Below are 21,493 nucleotides of genomic sequence, written 5' to 3' on the forward strand. Positions count from 1 at the left end.
GGGCGCTGCCCGTTCGGGCGTCTCCGTTCGGGCCGGCGAGCGGAGCTCGGGCGCGATCGGAGAGGACTCGGCACACATCGGCGCTCCTCGCTACCGCCTTCGGCTGAGATCGGACACTGCTCGAGCGCGCTCGGGACTCTTCGCCTCGCCGGGCCGCACCGCTCGGGGACTCGGCCGCGTTCGGGCGGGCTCGGGTCTCACCCGATCCGTCAGGTACCGCTTCGGGCCGCGCCGCGCGGACTCGGCCGCGCCCCATTGGCCAGCCGGCAGGGAGCGCGCGCGCCGGCCGCCTTCGCACGGGGCCCGAGCGGCTCGGGCCGCTTCGGGCCTCATCGGAACTCGGTCGAAAGGCCCCGAACACGTTCGTCAGCGGTCGGGCAGGCTCGGCTGCGCTCGGCTCGCCGGTCCCCCCTGCCCGCAGGACCCCCCTCAAGCGCGCCCGGGGGGGGGAGGCGGAGCGGGCTCGGCCACCCCCGGCCCCGCGCATGGAGAAGCGCGACGGCGACTCGGCCGCCAGACAGCTCGATTTGCCCGCGGGACCGGGGCAGCAGCGGGAGCCACCGCAGGCAGCGGAGGGGGAGGCGGAGCAGGAGGAGGCGGTAACGGTGATGGCGGCAGACGCCGGGCACATCGAGATGGGAGCACCGCCAATGCCAAGCGCCGACGAGGCCGCCGCCGCCGCTGCCTTCGCAGGTCAGGGCGGGCAGCGCTCCCTCAGCCCGCCCGGGACTCCCCCAACCCGGGCTCCGGCCCCCACACAGCCCCCGGGGCTCGGGCTGGGACAGCGAGCTCCCTCAGGGAGCGCTCCCGCCCCCTCGCCGAATCCCACACTCCGCCCCTTCACACACAGTAAAGAGCGGGAGGCCCCCGGTGCGCCTGAGCCGCGGCCCCGTGTCCGCACAGCCAAGCGTTCCCAGTCACACAGCAGCGTCGTGCAGCCGAGCTGCGCTGCCACAGAGGCCCGAGCCCTTCGCCCGCCCCAGCTGCTGTTGTTCTTTCACCCTCGCCCACGTGGGAACCCAGAGATTTGAGCCAGGCCAAGCGCTGAACACCACAGGAGCGCTGGGCTGTGCGGTTGTCTGCTCTTAACTGGGCGACGTGCGCAGGTCATGGCACCATGGGAATTAATACATGACAGAGGCAGAATCTGCTGTTCAATTTATCCTGATGTCTGCCAGTCGCCCCTATTTAAATAAAAGCATCACAGCTCGGAGTATCCCTAGTACAGGTGCCATACTTATTTTTCCCTTAGTTCATCACATACTGATAGTGACTGCCCTGGTTTCATGGAGGTTAAAGCCTGTTGAACCCAAAGATTAATAGAAATCAGAATGATTGTGTTCCTAACAACTTACAGGTGCAATGAAAAATGAAATTAATTTAGAAAGGAAGGAAGAAGGAATTTTTCAGATGTTCATCAGGCTCTCTGCATGAAGCAGAAAATTAAATTAACCCTGTTTTACATTCCAGAAGTCACCACAGTGACAGTGGCCAACGTGGGGGCCTCTGCAGACAATGTTTTCACTACATCTGTGGCCAATGCAGCTTCAATTTCAGGACACGTGTTGGTAAGTGTGTCCTTTCATTTGAGGGCCTTGACAAAGTTTCTCAGTGTAAATGAAGAGCTGTACTAAGGTCAAAGACTTGTTTTCGTTGTAATATCCAGGCATTAAACTACAAACCCATTAGCTGGAGGACATACAGGGGTTTTATTCCTAACTTTCTTACCTTTCCACCCCACACATTTGTCTGGTAACAGAGCTGGTAACCTGGAACATGAAATCTTTGAATTTGCTTCAGAGACTCAAAAATTAACCTAATACATACCATACAGATTGGAGTTTTGGGGTGCCTGTGAAATCTATTTGTGTTGAAATGTTTTAATCAATTTAAACTCTTTATTTCTTCTGCAGTCTGGGAGAACAGCCCTCCAGATTGGGGACAGCTTGAACCCTGAGAAAGCCACTCTGATAGTGGTGCACACGGATGGCAGCATCGTCGAAACCACCGGGATCAAGGGGCCTTCAGCACCGCTCACACCAGGTATTAGACAGTCTGCTTCTGGTGGGTCACTCTCCCACAGGGATGGCTTCTACTCCACTCATCTTTCTGGAATCTAAAAATATGTGCATAATTTTATAAGGATGCTTTTCCCTCTTTTAAAACTATAAAGTTGTTCAGATTGGAAAAGACTTTTAAGATATCAAGTCCTCACACGGTATTTTGTGTATTTCTTGGGAATGAAAGAGTCCATTATTGTTTTTAAATTTTTTTCCTGTCAGAAATGTGTTTAATTTGTTCATTCTTTGTCCTAACCCTGTCAAAGAAGCTGCTTGAAAAATCTTGCCCTGTTACCAGGCTTTCTACACCCATCCCACCCCCAAGGGCACACGGATAATTTTAACATGGTTAATAAAAATCCGAGTCTCCCAGTTCTGCACGTGTTCTTTCCACGGCTCCTGGAACACATTTTCATGTCCATTCAGGCTGATACTTTAGTGTCTGTGTCGCTGAGGTTTTGTTCAGGGCTGCCTGGCAGTTTCCTTGCCGCCCACGAGATGGCACAGCAAACCTTCAACGCTCCAAAGCTTCCCACAGGATGGGCTCTGGGCAGGGGAATCTCCAGCCAGCTCCTGACACCATAGCTTACACGTGGTGTAAGGATCAGGTCACAGTCTCAGAGTTATTCCCTGTTAGAGCCCGTTTCCTCAGGTCCTCTTTGCTTAATTATCAGCCCTTCTCAGTTCGTTCAGGCTGAGCTTTTTGTGCTGCTTCATTGTGGGGGCGTTCCAGCTGCTCCAGTCAACCCAGCCGAGCATGGGATGGAACGATGTTGGGAATTTAGCTGCTAGAGAATAGAAAAGTACAAAACTATGGCTAATTCTAAGTTTTGCACTTGCACAGATAGTAGTGTCTTTGGGCTTAGCTGTGGTAGGATAACAAACAGTGAAAGAGACATGAGAAAAGAGACATGTAATTCTTAAGGAATGAGGAAGAGTTGATGGTATAGTTTAGCCAATAGATTGCTGAGCTTACAGAATATTCATAAGCTTATTACTCACTGTATAAGTGTCTGATGCTCTCTTCAATAAACGGAATTTGCTTATCACTCATATTGAGTGTCTGAGTCTCCCCTCACCGACAAATGGCTCGACCCCGCAAAAGCCTCTTTCTCTGTGACAGAACACCACTCTGCCTTTTGGTTGCTGACACCTTTCTTTTCCCTTTCCTGCAAGGACCACAGTCTCCTCCTACCCCTCTGGCAGCCGTCCAGGGCAAGAGTGGAACCAAGTACAACTGGGACCCGTCGGTGTACGAGAACGAGCTCCCGGTGCGGTGCCGGAACATCAGCGGCATTCTGTACAAGAACAGGCTGGGCTCAGGTAACTGCCACCGGGCTGAGGGGGGCACAGCTCCTTCTCTTCCTGCTCTACTCTTCTTATAATCAGGCTGTTCTTAAGGGCTGATTGTGACAGGAAAAAAACCAACAGAGTTTCCAAGACTGCCCAGAGTCTTTTGATTTTACTGTTCCCTTTTGTTTTGCTTTTTCTTCAGAGGGTTTTTAACTTTTTCTTAAACCTGCAAATATCCAGGCTGCCATGCAGTGAGTCTCCTCAGTAATAGGCTCACTCCTTTAATGATTTTTTTTGTCTCATAAGTAGACTTGTGTTTTTGCAAAACTCTGAAGAATCCCTGCTGGAATGCAAATAATTTTTTCTCTTCACGGGGCTTCTGAGCTCTTCCTCTTGTCTTTTATCCCTGTGGGGAAGCTGGGGAAGCTGCAGCAGAAATTGCCAGCCAGCCTGGCTGCCCAGTGCACTGCTTGCTTTGTGGGCAGAAAGTTTTCTTCTAAACCCACCACAAACACAAAAAAGATCAGAAATTTAATTGCACATTGAGGAAAGACTTAAATTTGTGATGTTTGTCCAATAAAGACTTTTCTTTTTTGTAGAGGAGTAATTTTTACAGCCTTTTGAGACCCAGAGTTGGAGCCCTGAACATGCCCATCATTGTCACAGCCATGATAATAAATGGATGTAGTAGAACAATGGGCATAGTTAGTGGTTCTTACAGATTAACTGCTCTTTTGTCCAGCAATTTTCATATTTTCTTCTTTAGAGAAGTGGCAAAATTATCCTTAACCTGGACTAACAGAGTATTTTGTTGCTTTGCTTCAGGAGGCCGGGGCAGGTGCATTAAGCAAGGGGACAACTGGTACAGCCCCACGGAGTTCGAGGCCATGGCGGGGCGAGCCAGCAGCAAGGACTGGAAGAGGAGCATCCGCTACGCCGGGCGGCCCCTGCAGTGCCTTATCCACGTAAGGTTAAGTTTGCTCCCTCCTTTCTGCAGGAAGGGGCAGCTGGAGCCAGGTGTGATGGCACCAGGAGCAGGGCGTGGTTTGGTTGAGGGGCAGTGATGTAGGGGAATTGGTTTTCGTGTCTCAAAAGCACACTGGGAAAGAGTTTCTTCAGGGTGAAGTCCAGCCTTGAGCTGTGCCACTGGAGTTGAGCTCTCACCTGTGATACTGCAATTCAGTAGCCTGATCTCCTTCAATGTCTTTGCCTGCCACACATTCTTCATTTTCATTATTTGGGTCCTCTCTTTGAGTCTCCTGGAGAACTTGGCATTACCACTAGGCTGACAGTTGATTTTTGTTTAAGCAGAAATCAAATCTCAAATTCATATATCCTGGCCTTTGGGTGTGGAAAAAGTTTGGTTTTCCTTTTCTCTCCTCTGACCCTCTCACCCTATTGCACTGGTGGGGGGAACTGGCCTCTTTGTTACTGTACAGCATCTAGGAGGGAATGGGTACCACTCTGTGTGCCATCCACATTTTTTAGCAAGATCAAGGTGTGCTCTGGGTGGTTTTGGTGACTCTCATGCTGAACTGGTGCCCTCTGATTCCAGGATGGGATTTTAAATCCCCACGCTGCCTCGTGTACTTGTGCCGCTTGCTGTGACGACATGACCCTGGTGAGTGGGAGGCTTTACATCCATTACTTTGGGAACTAATTATTTTTGTTGGACAAATTAACCAGTCAAGCTGCCCCAGCTCTTGGGTGAGCAGGTCATGAGTGTCCTGGGAATTGAGTGCCCTGACACATGAGCGTTCAGGGACAGGTGATTTGTCCCTGCCCTGTGAGGAAGGAGATAAGGAACTGCTGGCATTATTGCAGACCCTCAGTAAAAGTAGATCCTACTTAGTGCTTTTTTTCTTTTTTGTTTTCTCATTTTCTAATTAATATATCTATGCAAAATGCCTTTTGGGGATGTCAGTGCTATTCATGATTTTTGACTCAAATTTCACAATGTTTTGAATTGGAAAAATATTTTTGTAAAGAAGTAACATAATCTTATGATAGGTCAGTATTTTCATTTTAAAACTACTTGAGGTTTTTTTGTTAGTTGATTAGGGGTTTGATTTTTTTGCTAGTTTGTTTCAAAAATGAGATTTAAATCCTGAAGCAGAATTCTTTAGCTTGACCTGGTGCTTTGCCTTTCTTTTCTGCTATGAACTGGCTGATGTGCTCGTTTTCTAGCCTGGAACTGCTTCCTCTCTTCTCCTCCCTCTTTTTCTCTTTTCTTCCACCACCTTGGCCAGCAGCTGATTATCTGCCCAGTTCTACTCCTTAAATAATAGTGGGAAGATGTTGAATTTGTGCCTCTTCAGCTGGAGGGAGTTGAGTTTAACTTTTCTTTTTTATTCAAAGTTCTTTTTGTTTGGAAAACTTTTAAGTGCTTTGGTCTATTGTTGCAAACCACACATCATGCATAGGGATCTGTGCTGCTGTTCCTGGAAAGATGAGTGTAAAACCAGAGTCTCCAAAGAGATGCCTTAGCTAATGCCTTTTCCTTTTTTCTTTTCATTTTCTTTCTGGTGTTTTTCTACCCAGAGTGGCCCTATACGACTCTTTGTGCCATATAAAAGGCGGAAAAAAGAAAACGAAATACCGGCAACTCCAGTGAAGAAGAATTGTTCCAAAAACATCACTCTGCTTCCAGCCACTGCTGCAACTACGTGTAGGTTCTTTTCTCCTGGTAAAAATTGCTTCCTTCCTTTGGAGAGTTGCCCTGCTAGGTGTTTTATGTCTGTTAGTGGCCCCTTGGAACTGTCCAGCTGAGAAAAATGTCCTTTTTTTTGGTCACATTCTTTTCATTGGATGATTTTATTGTCTCAGTGTCACTTCCTATTTTATAGGAAGTAGCACAGTGTTGCCACATCTGAACACAAGTTGAATAGGAAAAAGTGCAGCTCTAGACCTCCAGGAGACTCAGGTTTAAGCATTGTGACATCCTTGTGCCATGAACAGTAGGTTTCATATTTTGTGCTTAGAGAGGTTTGGGTTATGTGCTGTGCCTGGAATTGTTCAAGGCCAGGCTGGATGGGGCTTGGAGCAGCCTGGTTTAGGAGAAGGTGCCCCTGCCCATGGTAGGGTGGTGGAAGGAGATGACCTTAAGGTCCCTTCCAAGCCCAAGCATTTCAGGATACTGTGGTTATAGTATATGATTATATTGCCCCTTGTACCTGCTCTCAGTGGGGGGAGAATTATGGGATCCTGGCCTGGATCCTTAGTGGATTTCAGTTTGATTTTTCACAAATAACAACTGAGAAATTTCCTGTTGGAATTAGGTTTGGGAGAGGCTGGCCCTTCTCTGCTCTGCCAGAAATCCCCATTCCATCCTCTGAGCTTCTTTGTGTCCCTTAGAAGCTGGAGTAAGATTTGTGCTATTCCTTGCAAAATAGCCTGGAAGCAGCTGGAATGAAACCCCCAGCCTGAAAGTCGTTAATGAAGGAGGCAGGTGATGCTTTGATCTGCACTGAATCCCTCTCCAACATTCAGCTTTGTCAGTTACTGGTTTGATTGGCAAATTATCTGTGTGAGAACAGGAGTTAATTTGCAAGCTGATCCAGCTCACACATCCCCAGTCACATCCATTTGTCCTCCTGCTCTCGGCACACTGGCATCATCTGCAGGTAACAGCACAAAGTGAGTCAAGGAGGAAGCAACAGAAATCTAAAAAAAGAACAGAAAAGTAAGATTAGATCATCAGCAACAGTAGGAGGAGAAACACACAAGGATTCTGCAGAGTTGTTTTATGGCTTTGGTTTTTTTAGTCCCCGAATAGGTTGAATCTGTATTGGTTTGTTATGTGAGGTGCTGTGAGGCTGCTCCTTCTCTCATGATGGCACTGGAAGAGAGAACTTCTTGTTTTGGTGGCCAAATACTTCAGCCAGGAATTTGTAGCTACAGTATTTTAAAATTTTATTATTGTGTGCCACAGAATCAGACCATCACCAATTAATGGTACCAGTTAAATAATCCTCTTTAAAATGGATTTTAAACATTCAGAAGCCACTCAGGTATAATTATCCAGAAGGATTTTGTGCCTTGTTCCTTGCATTGGCTGAGCACATTCTAGCACTTTGTGTAGATAAACAGCTAAAATTGCCCAGCTGTCATGGAATTAGCCGTAATCCACAAGTTGTTGTGTTGATTTAAGTAACAACAAACACTCTTGCTAAAATTGTCATAAAGCAGCCAGAAATTGGGGTGTGTGGCCTCACTGAATCTTTGGGAAGTGTTATGGTTCATAAAATAACTGAAAGTGTGGTGATTTGGGAGATATTAGGTTGTAAATTAACATTTTGGCCTCGTGCCCCCAGAGCCTTGGAAGGACAGCAGAGCCTTCAGAAACCCCTTGGGGCTTTTATTCCCCTTTCCAACTGCACTGGTCACAGGTGTGATCCAAACTGGGTTGTCCCAGGCTGGTGATCTGTGAGTCCCCTGAGCTTGGGTGGTGCAGCACAGGGATAACAACAAACAGCTGGGCAGGCATGTCCTCTGCTCTGAGTGCTAATTATGAAAGTGCTTTAATGTTTGCAGTCACCGTGACTCCCTCTGGACAGATCACAACCTCGGGGGCGCTGACCTTCGACCGCGCGTCCACCGTGGAGGCCACGGCCATCATCTCAGAGAGCCCAGCACAGGGGGATGTTTTCTCTGGAGCCACTGGTAAGAGCTCAGCTCTCTCCTAGACGGCCATGGGGAGGAGGAAAAGAGGTTTGGATGCCCGCTGCTGAACATTTTGAATGCAACACAAAGGATTTATTTCTCAAGGGAGACACTGCCCAAGGCACTGTCTTTCCTGTGAGGTCATTTCAGCAATTTGAAATCTTAGCAGTTGCACCAAAGGAGAAGCTTTGCCCAGGTGTGGCAGCTGCTAATGTTCCCCTCTACTGAGTTCCTAGGATTTATGTTCATCTCTGTAATATTTTTTTTAACTCCTCATTTAACCTGAAATACTACCAAAAAACCTCAAATTAGGTGAGGGTTGAAATGGAGTGAAAAATGCCAGGATAAATCAAACAAAATATAAATGCATGACATACATTTCAGTTCTCTCAGTCTGAGTCATGCTTTGGGTTGTGAGCTCTCCTGGGGGAATGATCTTGCTCCAAGAATGAGTTTGGAGCTCTGTGATGATCGTGGGTATTTCAATGTGTGGGATGGCACTAAGGAACCTGTGGCTCTAAAGGTGAAAGTAGAACATGGTGGAGTCAGGACCAGGATTCCTTGCTTGCTGACTCTGTGAGATCCTGCTGCTGTTTCACATTTTCAACCCTTGGGAATTACCACAGAGTGCAGGAACTTGTATAAACCATAAAAACATAGGGGTGAATGCAGGGTAAGGAACACCTGCCCGCTGTGTCAGTGATTCCCAGGCCCTTGTTCTCCTGCAGTTCAGGACACCAACGTCCAGCAGCCTTGCCGGGTGTCTCATCCAGAGCCTCACTATCCCAGTTACCAGGACAACTGCCAGATCTCACCCTTCCCTGAGGCTGCACTGCCAACGTCTCATCCCAAAATCGGTACGTTTGCTCTCCCTGGGCTTCAGTTTCCTCCCATCTTTCTCAACAAAGGTAAAGACTGGGGAAGAAAAAGAAACTTTGCTCTCTTTTGCTTGTGAGTTTTACAGATACTAAGATTTGGACAAGCAGGTTTCCCCTTTGTGGGAAATTTTTCACTCTTTATTGAGAGCTTTGATTTATTGATTGTGCCAGGGGCGGCTGCTGTGATTCTGCATCATGAGTTGTCTTGCATTCCCTGCTGTTCCTAAAGATTTTGCTTCCAGACTTTTGTCCTCTTTGGGCACTGTGGCTGAACATTTATTTAGTGTTCGATCTGAGGAGAACAAACCCAATTAAAATCATGCCACAGAAGGTTTTCTAGACATCCCTTTACCCCAGTGATGCGTGCTGGGGGTACTTTTGACCAGGTTTAGTGTCAGTTTTCAATCCCCTCTGTATGACCCTTATTTATTTATTTGGAGTGGCAGGATGTTCCTGGTCTCCAGAGTCAGATCTTCTTGTGTTTAAGACTTAGTCAGATCTTGATGTTACTAATTAAACATTGATTGTTTTCTCACCAGTGAATACTTTCTCTTGCCTGATGTACTTGTGCCAAAAAACCCAAACTAGGAGAGGGTTGAAATGGAGTGAAAAATGCCAGGATAAGTCAAACAAAATATAAATACATTATATACATTTCAGCAGTTTGAATTGGAATTGGAAGAGGAATTGGAAGTAATTCCTGTTTGATAAGTTATCAAATGCCAGGCAGGTATAAATACTGTGCTGGAAATGGAGAGTGGGAAAGGCTGTTGTGCAAACAGACACTGATAAAAAAGACTGGTTTATCTCGTACTCATATCTAAGTGCAAATAGTTCCATGCCACTCATGTGCAAGTTCATTAAAATTACTGTTTTAATTAAGGGTGTTTTGAGGTAAGAAGTCTGCACAACCCTGAGGCTGGTGGTACCTTCTTTGTACCAGTAAAGAATTCAGTGGGGAATGTCGAGGTCAGTGTTGGTAGATTTGAATGTCTTGGATTGAATTTTTTGGCAGATGGTGAGTATTTATTGCTAGAATTACATTTTGGAAAAGGAAAGCCAGATAACATTTCTTCCTGGAATGTTACCTAAGCTGAGTTTATGCTGTGTGTGGTGGAGTTCTGGGTCTGGATTTAATTTTGTCATACCCTGATCTCCCAGTGTACACACAAACCTAATGTGAAAGTAACTGGTTCAGTGACACAGTAACTGCTGGGTTATTAAAGGGCTTCCCAACCCATGGTTTTGGGAAGTCCATGTTTGGAATACACTCACGTGGAGGTAATGGTGACTGTCTGGGGTAAGGTCCAGTGTCTGGCCAGGGTTGTGTAAAGATCAGAATTCAGGAAGCACAGAGAGTGTGATGTGGATCAGTACTTGAATTTTGTGGTTTGCAACCTGAGAATTGACATCTGGGCAGGATCATCAGGATGTTTCTGTAAAGTATTGGGTCACTGAGTGACTTACTCTGACCTTACCTAGCCGTGGCTGAGGGAAATGTTCTTGGCAGTGGTGGAGGAGTTCCTGGGAATGCTGCTTTCACTGCATCATGGTGCTTCTCCACAGCCGTGCTGGGAGGTGTTAAACTCTTCCCAGGGTCATCCAGGTCAAGAGGAGGTGTTCTTGTCCCATGGGTTTGAGAGTGCCCACGGGCTTGTTCTGCCCAGATGTGCACTTGATGTTGCAGAAGGAACAATCTGTTTAACAAACACTTTCCTGGGCTGGAAATTCTGCAAACCACATTTTAGAAAAGAAACCAAACACCACAGAAAAACTACAAAAACCAGCACCCCACCACCACCAGCACTTGATGGAAATGAAAGCCCCTAACTGTCTGTATATTCTCCCTTGTTCCTCCTGTGCAGTGCTGACGTCTCTGCCTGCCCTGGCGGTGCCCCCCCCGACGCCCACCAAAGCCATGTCGCCGTCGGTGGTGAACGGGCTGGAGGTGACGGAGCAGCGCAGCTGGCTCTACCTGGAGGAGATGGTCAATTCCCTGCTCAGCACAGCTCAGCAGCTGAAGACTCTGATTGAGCAGGCCAAGCAGGCCAGCTCCTCCTTCCGTGAGGCTGCTGTCACACAGGCCAAGATCCAGGCTGATGTGGAGAGGAAAGAGGTAACCGTGCCACAGCGGCTCAGCCATGGGCACCTTTGGGGCTGAGTGGTGAGCAGAGTAGTTGCTGGCGGGAGCAGTGGTACTGGAAATTGTTTCTCCAAGCCTTGAAAGCAATGTTAGCGAGAGAAATCTTCCCAAGTTATTTGTATCCTGGGGAAAGGAATAAAGTTCTCTGGGATTCCAGGAGCTGTGGGCAGCAGGCTGGTTGTACAGACTGTTTGGTGTCACGATCCTGAGCTCTCCCATTAGCTATCCATAAAGTTATGGGATGTGGGCACTGAGTCCTAATCTGAGGAAGCTGGTGAGTGTTCAGCAGTGCAGTGGCTGCTGTCAAGTGAGCTGGGCTTTCAATAGGATATGTGGAACAGCTTAACACAGAGTTTATGGGGAAGTGTTCTGTCCCAAGGTAAAAGAGGGAGTCGGGGAGGATTCTTTTGGATAGGTTTCTCAGATAAAAATAAAGCACAAATGCGGCAATATTTGAATATAAAGAAGGTTTCTCAGATAAAAATAAAGCACAAATGCGGCAATATTTGAATGTAAAGAAGGGTGCGCGTCCTACTGAAGGGGGATAGAAAAGAGAGCAGAGAGGAGAAAAGAGAGACGGAGAAAGAAACAGAAGAAGGGACAGCGTTACCGCAAGCACGCCGGTGCTCTGTCAGCGCCAGCTCAGAGGCGGAGCGTGCGTGTTGCCGGGCGCGGCGAGACCCCGCGGCTTTTGTCAATGCTCGGGCGCAGTCTTCTCGAGGCAGCAGCAGCAGCAGCAGCAGCGGCAGCGTGTCCCGGCGGCGGCAGCGGGCTTGTCTGGGCGCGGGCGGTGACGCCGGGCTGGTGTTCCCGGGCTGAGCGCTGTGGGGGATGGCGGGGCGGGCAGCGCACAAACACCGCGGCGGCCGCGGCTCGGTGCAGGCGGCTGCAGCTGCGCCCGGGGAGCGCGGTGGAGGCAGCGGGCTGTGGGGGAGGCAGCGGAGCACAAGGACATCTGGTTGGCAGAAGCAGGGCAAAGAGGTAGGGGCAGGGAAGCAGGACCACAGGGAGGAAAAGGTGAGGGTGGGGGGGAAGAAGGGCCAAGGTGATTCTCCCAGCGAGCTCCTGATGCCTCCAAGAAACCCAAAGCAAAAGGACTCACCATTTTGTCACAGTTAACCACCTTTATGTGCTAAGGCACAGCCCGATTGTACCGATATTGTTCATGGGAATCCGAGCCTTTGCCGTACCGGCGGGTGGGGCGGGTCGCTGACAGGGTCATCGTGGAGGTTTTTTTGGCCCTGATTGGCTGCCAGGCAGAGCCCTCGCAGGAACAGGGTTACCAGTACATGTACCGACATGTATAACTTACAGGAATTCTTCACCCTATGTGTAGCATACGTGAAACCATAAATAAAAATCAGATTGATCCCTCTCAGGAAGATGTGCAGTGAAGTTTAGAGGTGTTTTACTGAGAACTGTGCAAGCAGAGCTGACTCACACGAGTCCTGGTGGTAGGACTGGCAGGCTGCCTGGCCACACAGGAGCCCTGACTGGTTCCCATCTTCTCTCTCTTGTGGACAGGGATTATCCACAAGGACTGCCCTCTTCTCCTTGCTCTTCTTCTATGTAACTGATGCATGGGTAGGGATCTCGGATCCTTCTGACCACCAGCTCATGCATGCACCCAAATATACCTTAATCCTGAAGGTGCTCTCCTTTTCCCACAGATCCACAGCTGGTGTGAACTAGGGAGAGAGAGGTGGGGGGCAGTGTTGGAGCCATCAGTTGCTGCTGAACTCCCTTCCCAAACACCACTTTCCTGCTGGTGCCATCAGCATTGTGCTAACATCAGTTTTCCACTGAATCCATAGGCATGAGTGTGCAGCAACAGGCCTGGAAGAGAGGTGTGGGAAGACTTTGCTGGAAGCTGAGGACCCCTAGGACAGTCCTTGCAGCCTCTTTGGTATTCTTTGCCATGCTAAACTCTCCCATATGATGCATCTTTGATGTGCAGGTGTGTGATATGTTGGGAGTCTAATCCTTCCCTGCCTCCCTCCTGCAGAACAGGTGCCGGTGCTGCTGCCCAGGCTTGGGCTGGCTACTGCTGGAAAGCTGCACAGAGTGGGACACTGAAATATTGGAAGCTTTGGCACAGTTGAGTGATAAACATCTGCTTTTGTTTAGCTTCACTCTGCTTTTTTTCCAGTCTATGTGCATCTTCCCTTCTGTTTATCCTCACAGTGGTTTCTGGAATGGTTATTCAGTCCCTTCTCCACACCCTCTGATCCAAAACCAGCTCTCTTTGATGTTCTTCTAGTTACTTCTTGTCCTGGGAATGGGAGTTAGAATCCCATTAAAGCTGGCTTGATATGGGAAGGATGAGCACATGATTTCCAGAGAAAACCCCTTTCCCAGGAACTGCTGCATGCCCAGTTACACCACTTGTGTCTCACCATTGTCTGTGTGTAATGGGGACCTCCACACTTGTGCACTGTGGTGAAACCACAATACTCATGCTGATATTTTTTATCATCCAGACAATTCTAAGCTGTGCTGGCTGCTGGAACCATCCAGGCAGTATCACAAGCACCACAAGTACCTATCTCTGAATGAATTCCTGCTTGTGAATTCCATATATGGACAAAACTCTGTGTTCCTGGATACAGGGAAGCAATTACACTAAAGGTCAAAGAACTGGCTCTCTGCTTTTGTGTTGGTCAAAGGGCCTTTCCCAGTTTCCGAGTGGTTTGTAAGTCAGTTTCCCACTCTGAGTATGTGTGTGGTCCCATGGCTTTTTGGGCAGTTAAAGTATATGAGAGGCAGACAGAGAGGCCTTCATGCCCTTCAGGTAGGGCATTTTTTACAAAGGAAATTGGTGCTTAATTACCACTTCGTTCATTCCACTGATAGAACTTGAAGGGTGAGCAAACAGGGGGAGCCTTTCCTGGTGGTGTCCTTGTGTCAGAGCTGCAGGGAGGCTGGGCTGCAGATGAGATGATAACAGAGCTGCAGACTCAGCTCTGCCTGGAAGAGTGACTTAGTACAGAGCAGTATTGGAGAGATCTGATAGAACCAGGCTGGTTCCCAACTGGATACACAAACTTAGGTGCCTCGCTGTATGTTACAAACTCACTATAGTGTGTTTCAGTATTGTATTTATTATTTAATGAGCTTTGGAGTCATTAAATAGCACAAATGAGCTGTCCTGCTCCCATAGAGCAGCAGTTAGGTTGCCTTAGCTTTAAACAGCAGGAGCTGTGCTCTGTGCTGGGCAGTGTCGGTGGTTGTGGGAAGTGTGTCTGATGTCAGAGGTTTGCACTCTGCCTCCCTCCTTGTACCATCTCAGCCCTGTGTCAGGGGCTGGGAACATCCTTATCCCTTCTGAAAGAACTGTTTCAAATGCTGTAGATAAAGGCTGCACCAGCAGGGAAGTTTTTTAGCACATAATTTAGTATTTTGGCAGTTCTGGCATGCACTCAGTTGCTTTCTTTGTACTTCTTAATTTCTGTAAATTTGTTCAAGGGTCATGGTTTGTTGAGCAAATTTCAAGACAGAGGATCTCCTTCAAATTTTGTTTCCATCTTTCCCACAAGTCATTTTGATGTCCCTGGGTAAGTCCTTGGCCTCACTGTGCCTCAGTTGAAAATAACAGTTCCTTCCCAGAGAGCTCATGTGCAAGTTTGCAAAGTGTTAGGAGCCTCTGAGTAAGGTTACATTTGTGTTACTTAGAAGTCCTGGGGAATGATATCCCAAAAGAAAAGCAAACCAGGAGCCCTCCAGCTCCATGTTTATATGAACTTCCAAAATGCCTCATGATATTGCAAAAAATGGAAATATGGATTTATAAGGTTTTTCTGAATTGCAGCATTTTGTGTGGGATTAGTTAAATACAACTGCTCTGGCTGAATTCCATGTGGCTGTTAAGAAACAGTTCTGGAGTATCATTAGTAATTAGGTTGTGGTTGAGTATCTGATCCCCTGGTTAATATCTCCATTTGGTTTTGCTGCATTTTTTGGTAAGGGAAAGACATCTGGGAATTTAGGGTGAGTGGAGTAACAAAGACTCAGTGTCTCTTGCAATAGATATGTGACATTTGCAGATCAGGCCCGAAATGAAGAGATTAAAGGCAGGACTGACATGTTGGTGTGCTTGGGCAATGTAATTTTTCTGAGTGTGCATTAATCCAATGTTAATATCAGATAAACTTTAGGATGGGGACATTACACATACTCACTAAATTCTGTGCCAGAATTGCTGGGGAATAATAAAGAGATTCAAGAAATGCATTAATTGTATTTTCTGTATAAGTTGAAGAGAATGAGTGTTGAAATCCCACAAATGTTTTAATTGGAATAGCCCTCTGCAAAGCAGAGATGCTTCTGGAGCCCTGCCTGTTTGAAAGCAAGGTGGAAAATTAAATCAGCAAACAGCTGGGGCATCTGAATGCTTTTTAAGATTAAACCAATTCAGGGCTGGAGAATATGAAATTAATCTAAAAAGGGTTGGACAGTTAAGAAATAGTCTCTGGTCAGCAAACAGTGGCTTGTGTATTCCAAACTAGCAGTGATACTCTTGGGAATTGGAGATTCTGCATTTTGTAGGGCTGTTTCTGTGAGAGATCTGAATGTGTCTGGCTTGTTCCTCTCTCTTATCACACCTTTTCCTTCTCCATGGTTTGTGCATGGCTGGAATCACCTTGTCAAATAGGGCAAAACCAAATCACACCCCTGGCAGGCCACAGCAAGAGGCTTCTCTGCCTCCACCTCCATCTGCCTAGAGTTTTTTAATTTAATTTCTGTCACAGTAATATCAAGGTTTTGAAGGTTGTGGTTTCACAGGAGAATAAATACTGTGCTCTCAGGTCATATACTTGTAAATTAAGCCTTTAATCTCCTTATGTGTTGAGTCAACTCCTGGATGAACCTGCTTGGCCTGGAGGAAGGGATTCAGCTTTTTTGGACTTTTTAACTGTTCCAAATACATTTAAGCCAGGGTTAGCACATAATTAATTTGGGATTGGGTTTGGATGCCATTGGTTTGGGACTTCTGTCCCTCATTGCTGAGTGTGTTGCTGCTGCAGCAGGTACAGCAGCATCTGGCTGGGCTTGAGTTGGTGTGAAGTGATTCTGCCAGGCAGCCAGAGTGGGCTCTGATCACCTCCAGAGGACTGATGGAGTCACAACTTGTTCTACAGCCCTCTCACTCTTCTGTTTCAAGGAGGAGTAATGATTATGGTTAGTGCTGCTCCTAAAGTCTAAGGTGTTTTAATTTGTTCAGCTTTTTTTCCCCCTAATCCTTTTTGGTGGGCTGTACCTTTGTGAATTAGGATCACTGGAGTTGACCCAAAATTTGGCCCTGGAATGTGCCACTTGGCCCTGTTACCTTGGTGTTTTCCTCGTGTTTCCTGTGCTGATTTTCTAGTTCCCATGTGTGGGGGAGTTGCAGTTAAACCCCCCAGTTTAAGGGCAGATGTGTGGCTGGGTGGAGTGGGGAGCTGGGCTTGGAGGAAATGCTGTACTGAGCTGGTAATTTGTCACCTCAGGCTGTTCTCTCACGGGCTCCTTGCCCTGTCTCCACATCAGGTGACAGTGTCCCTCTCCTAGAAGTGAGGAGTGAGGGGCCACCCTGTCCTCTTGCAGCTGCAGTGTGGGGCTGGGCAGGCACAGCTCAGCATGGGGAGCCTCCATCCCAGCACCCTTCCAACCCCTCACATCGTGCTCTGGCTGGGAAGTGACTTGTCTGCTGTGTTCTCCTTGCAGCAATACCAGAGCCAGTTATTCCAACAAACAGAGGATGTGGATGGGAAGACAGAAATCATCATCAAGGTAGGCTGGGGATGTCTCATGTTGTGAAGAGCCTTTTGGTCTTTGTCTTATTCCATTTAAAGACTCAGAGGTGTGGAATCCTGTGCTCTGTGTCTGGCCTTCTGGCAAAGGATCTGAGCCCTTCCTTCCCTTGGCCAGTGCTCCAAGCAGTGTCTCCCCTTTCCAAAACATTCCAGATTTCTATGCTCCTTCACCTGGCCAGGTTCATCAGTCTCCCTCACCTCTGAGTGGTGGTGCTGCAGCTCTGGTGGGTGGCTGTCACAGAGCTGTGACAGGAAGACAATTTGCTTCTTTTCTGTCCTGTGAGCTGGTTTTCATAATTCCACAATTTCCTCTGGTATTTGGAATGGGAGTCAGCTCTGGACCCATGACTGAAGCCCTTAGAGCTGTGTTGCTCAGTTCTCTTTCATATCTGCAGGTACAACCATGCCCCATGTATTTTCCACATTTTCCAGTTACAAACAGCCCCAGTCAAGTCTCCCCTCAGGGCAGGCTTTGCAAGTCCCAAATCACAGCTTTAGGCCATTTTTGGTGTCCCAAACCCACAGCTGCACATCAGGAGCACAAACACAGTTCAGTGTCACCAGCTGTTTACTGCAGGTACATGGAAAAGTGTGAAAGAGGGTGTTAATCAGAGCCCTGATTTCTGGGGTGGTTTTGCTCAGTGACAGAAGAAGCCTGGAGGAACTGATGAGCCCACAATACTTTCACAGCCCAGCAACACTTCTTGTCTCTGCTGCTGACGTGCTAATGATTTGTCAGGGATTTAATGAACTGGAAGTGGAATGCTCTGTGAAGTGCTTATTTTGGTGGTAGTTCAATGATGTTTCCACCTAAATATACAGGTTATGTTAATTGATGTCACCAAAATAAGATTAAAGCGATAGACACAAAAACATCACTTAAAAAGCAGGTGTGATTTTTCACCTGTGTATCCTATCTCACCTTACTTCTGGATTTAAATCCTGGTTTCTGTTAGAGCCTTCTTAATTTGACTCCTGTTTCCAACTTTGTACACTTCTTATGTAGTCATGACTGGGAAAGGACCAAGGAACATATCCCCTAGGAGCAGATGCCTTTTTCCTCCCTCAAACTAGGGGGAAATACCTGAAGGGTCCCATCTGTATTCTTAGTCTGTTGTCCTTCCTTAGACCTTCTCTTAGATATACACAGGATTATAAACCCAACAAAACCACCAATGAAATCTGCCTTTAAACCTTTAAATTTGGGATAACCTCAGAGCTTGTGTGTCAACAGCCTGTGCACAGCCTGACATGTCTGGGTGGGATACACCCGACTCCTGTAGTCACCTGACTGATGGATACCAGACCTATCTGGAGGGAGGTTTCCCTGGGCTGGTGGGGATGGATTTCCATGACCACTCAGTGTCCACACACAGTTCTGGGAGGGCTTCCTGCCGACAGAAAGAAAAACAGGTACATTTCATTTTCCAAATGAAATTTCATTTCCTGCTAAAAGAGGAAGGAGAGTGGGTCTCTGAGGGTGTATCCAGAGGCCACTGGGCCTCTTTGTTGTGGGTTGTGTGCTGAGGCTATTTTGGGAAATGGGAGCTTTCCCACTGCTCTGGCATTCCAGCCATCACCGCACTGTTGTTGCAGCTCGGTGATGCCCCTGGTTTTTCTCTTTCTCTGTGTGACTTGTCCCTCTCCATCCCTTCCCACAGCAATCCTGCGTCAACTGCGGGCGGGAGGCCACCAACGAGTGCACAGGATGCCACAAAGTCAACTACTGCTCCACGTTCTGCCAGCGGAAGGTATCAGCCTGCTTGGGACTTGGGGCTCAGCTCCCTGGGGAGGGCTGTGTGACCCTGGGGACAGCCAGGCTGCTTGGGCTGTCACCTGATGGGTGTCAGTACTGAGGGAGGAACGGACAGCAGAGCCAGGCAGGCAGAGCAGAGCCTTGCGTGGGTTAAGCACTCCAAACCCACCCTGCCAGTGGGATCACCAACAAGGCTGTAGTGATGGGGCAGGTCTGCAAGGCAGGACAGGGTTAAAAGGGTAGAGAAGGTCCCCAGGTTTGCACACACCTTCCCAAAGGTGACCCAAAAAATCCAAGTAACACTAGAAATGAAGCATGGACACCTCACTGGGATCTGTGGGGAGATGGGAGCACTTTTACAGCCCCTTCATGCTGCTTCTTTCCTTCCCTGCTGCTCCTGCCATGGCACTGAGGACATAGTTCTCCTTTCCATTATTTGTGATGCTGCAGGTGGTACAGTGGGACAGACTCTACAGTTGTGAGCTTGGGAGATGGGAACAGTGTGAAGTACAGTGGAGGAAGCTGCTGTGTGTCATGTTTCACACCAGTTCCTTACAGTGACCCTTGGCCCTTGCTTGGAGAGAAGGATGGTTCAGTGTAGCCATTACAGCTCTGCTGGGTAGCCAGGTTCAGGTTCAGGCAGAGTCAGCTGTTCTGAATTCAGTCAGTTCCAAAAGAAATCTGTTCCTGTCCTAGCTGAGCTAAGATCCAGCACAGCGCTGTCCCTCAGGAGCACTCAGTGTTGAGAGCTTCCTTTCAGGAGAGGAGAGGCTTTAAGTCAGGGTTCTGACTCAGTTCTAGTAAATTTTCCATCTGACTGACACTGATAATCCTGGATTGTGGTTTGTGTGGAGATGGCAGCATTCTGCTTAGTCTGATTCCACCTCTTACACTGATCCAGTGCATGGCTCCTTTGTCCTCCATCATTGGTCTGGTTTGTGGAGAGAGAGTGCTTCTCACACAGGGAGGGCCCTTCTCCAAGGGCCTCTTCTGCTCACAGCCTTTCCCTCTGCTCTCCCCTGGCAGGACTGGAAGGACCACCAGCACATCTGCGGCCAGTCAGCCACGGTGACGGTGCAAGGGAACGAGGTGCACGTCCCGGACAATGTGATGGAGAAGGTCGCCGTGTGAGGGCGCTACCTCCGCAGCCGTTCATGGACACGCGGGGCCGGCTGGATCGGCGACCGGCGGGAACGGTCTGTCCTGTGCCAACAGCATTCTTCTCACTAGCAGACTCATTTTTCATTGATTTTTTGATACTGTGACAGTACTTGTCTATTCCCAATCCCCTTCCAAAGCTTTGGATAATACAGAGACTGTGAAAACCTCATCTGGAACCCTCTCCCTTCCGTCCCAGCCCCGACTGGCTTTGGGAGGCTTTGCCTTTGCCTGACTGGATCCTCCACCATGTGGATTACAGCAGTCTCCTCATCTCTCTTGAGATGGATCTGAAGCAGGTGCTGCAAGGAGATCTGCCTGTGCTTCCTCCTACTGGGGCCTCCCTACCTCTCATTAGAGAAGACAAACAAACCTTTGGTTGGTTTATTTAATTGCCTTGACAAAGTCGGTACAAGTTCTTAGTTTGGCATTGAAAGGATTTTTGGGTTTCCCGTGTTCCCTCTGTGCTGGGCAAATCTGGAACACATTGGACTTCTCCTCTTAAATATAGTTGAAAAATAACATGTTAAATAAAATGAGCTGAAAGCACAGGTGTGCCCAGTGGTTCCCCTTCATTCCCTGGGCAGCACTTTGTGGTACAGGTAACTGCTCAGGTGAGTGCACCAACAGCTGCATGTGTGTCTGTACTCCCTGTCTACCTGGGAGGTGTTTTCTCCACAGCTTCATTCCACAGCGTGCCTGGAATGTCACTCATAGCATCCAGCTGGCCAGAATCAGATGGGATCAAGCCCAAGGTGAGCAAAGGTGGATATGGGGCTGTCCTGTCTGTGCCCTGTAGGAGCTGCAAATGTGCTGACCATTAGGGAGTTAGTGGCTTTGTTCACTGCAACAAAATAATTTTAATTATTAATCTACTATTTTAATAGTTAATTAAATCCTTTATTTGTTAATTAAGTTAAACCTTTATTTGTGGTTGGAGATTTCAGAGGAGTCTTGACAGGTGCACAAGCCTCTGGTTGTTTGGTTGGGTTTGTTCTTGGCTTCAGGCATAGCCCCCATTAGGGGTCACAACCCCCATGAAGGGTCACTGTTGTTTGCTCTGGTTGAGGGGTCACAGTCCCTGTGGGGGTCACTTGTCCTGGCTCTTGTTTGCTCCAGTTTGGTCATGGTGGATGAGGATGGCTGTTCAGCTCCTGCTCCAGGCAGGGCCACCTGAACCACAGAGTGACCCAACCCAACATTACACACGCTGTCAAACAGAAAATTCTATCCTGACTTACAGGAAACTTAAAAACAGAGAAAAATGCCATGGAAAACACTCAAAGGTGAACTCCATGGAAAAGACTCAAAGGTGAACTCCATGGAAAAGACTAGAGGTTTCTGACAAACCTATTCCTTGCACTTTGCCTCTTAAAGGTCTGTTAGGTTGCATTCCATGTGTTCCAAGGCAGCAGGAGCTGGTTTTCCATCTCTCAGGGGCGTCTCTCAGAAGTGCCCTTGTGGGTTTGCCAGCAGCCCCAGCTCCTGAGGGGCATCAGTCCTCAGTCTCCCATGGAGGGAGGTGACAGGGCTCCCACAGTCGGTGGCAGGTGGTGAGTGTTACTTCCTGGCTGTTTCCTGGGAAAGTTATTCCTCTTAATACAGAGCTGAGCAGGCCCAGGAGGCAGCACTGCAGTGCCATAGAGGATGAGGAGCTGGTGGCCACAGTGTGCAGCTCTTCGAGAAGGAGCCATGCTTCCCACGAAAATCAAGCAGGAACTGAGGCAGGATGGGAACAGAAATTATCTGTG

The 21,493-nt window shown here is 48.1% G+C and overlaps 1 protein-coding gene across 2 annotated transcripts; it reads left to right on the top strand.

The window, feature by feature from the left end:
• The first annotated feature begins 116 nt into the window (after positions 1–116).
• Positions 117–20,293, top strand: DEAF1 (DEAF1 transcription factor). Of its 2 annotated transcripts, none has more exons than XM_064715228.1 (13): positions 117–213; positions 1,471–1,568; positions 1,914–2,043; positions 3,237–3,383; positions 4,179–4,318; positions 4,909–4,974; positions 5,895–6,021; positions 7,887–8,015; positions 8,744–8,872; positions 10,759–11,009; positions 16,740–16,805; positions 18,490–18,579; positions 19,611–20,293. In XM_064715228.1, the coding sequence occupies exons 5-13, from the start codon at positions 4,241–4,243 to the stop codon at positions 19,713–19,715; spliced, it is 1,041 nt and encodes a 346-aa protein (XP_064571298.1). In that variant the 5' UTR covers positions 117–213; positions 1,471–1,568; positions 1,914–2,043; positions 3,237–3,383; positions 4,179–4,240; the 3' UTR covers positions 19,716–20,293. The 2 variants fall into 2 exon arrangements, with proteins under 2 accessions (XP_064571298.1, XP_064571297.1); XM_064715227.1 differs by lacking the exon at positions 117–213 and adding an exon at positions 349–693.
• The last annotated feature ends 1,200 nt before the right edge of the window (positions 20,294–21,493 follow it).

Source organism: Zonotrichia leucophrys, chromosome 5 (genome assembly GCF_028769735.1).
Source record: "Zonotrichia leucophrys gambelii isolate GWCS_2022_RI chromosome 5, RI_Zleu_2.0, whole genome shotgun sequence".
Classification (NCBI taxonomy): domain Eukaryota; kingdom Metazoa; phylum Chordata; class Aves; order Passeriformes; family Passerellidae; genus Zonotrichia; species Zonotrichia leucophrys.

Excerpts from the sequence above, each read along its gene's own strand:
- DEAF1 (XM_064715227.1), top strand. The coding sequence starts at position 486 with ATGGAGAAGCGCGACGGCGACTCGGCCGCCAGACAGCTCGATTTGCCC. Across the intron at positions 1,569-1,913 it reads CAATTTCAGGACACGTGTTG|TCTGGGAGAACAGCCCTCCA; the intron begins GTAAGTGTGTCC and ends TTTCTTCTGCAG. Across the intron at positions 6,022-7,886 it reads AGCCACTGCTGCAACTACGT|TCACCGTGACTCCCTCTGGA; the intron begins GTAGGTTCTTTT and ends TAATGTTTGCAG.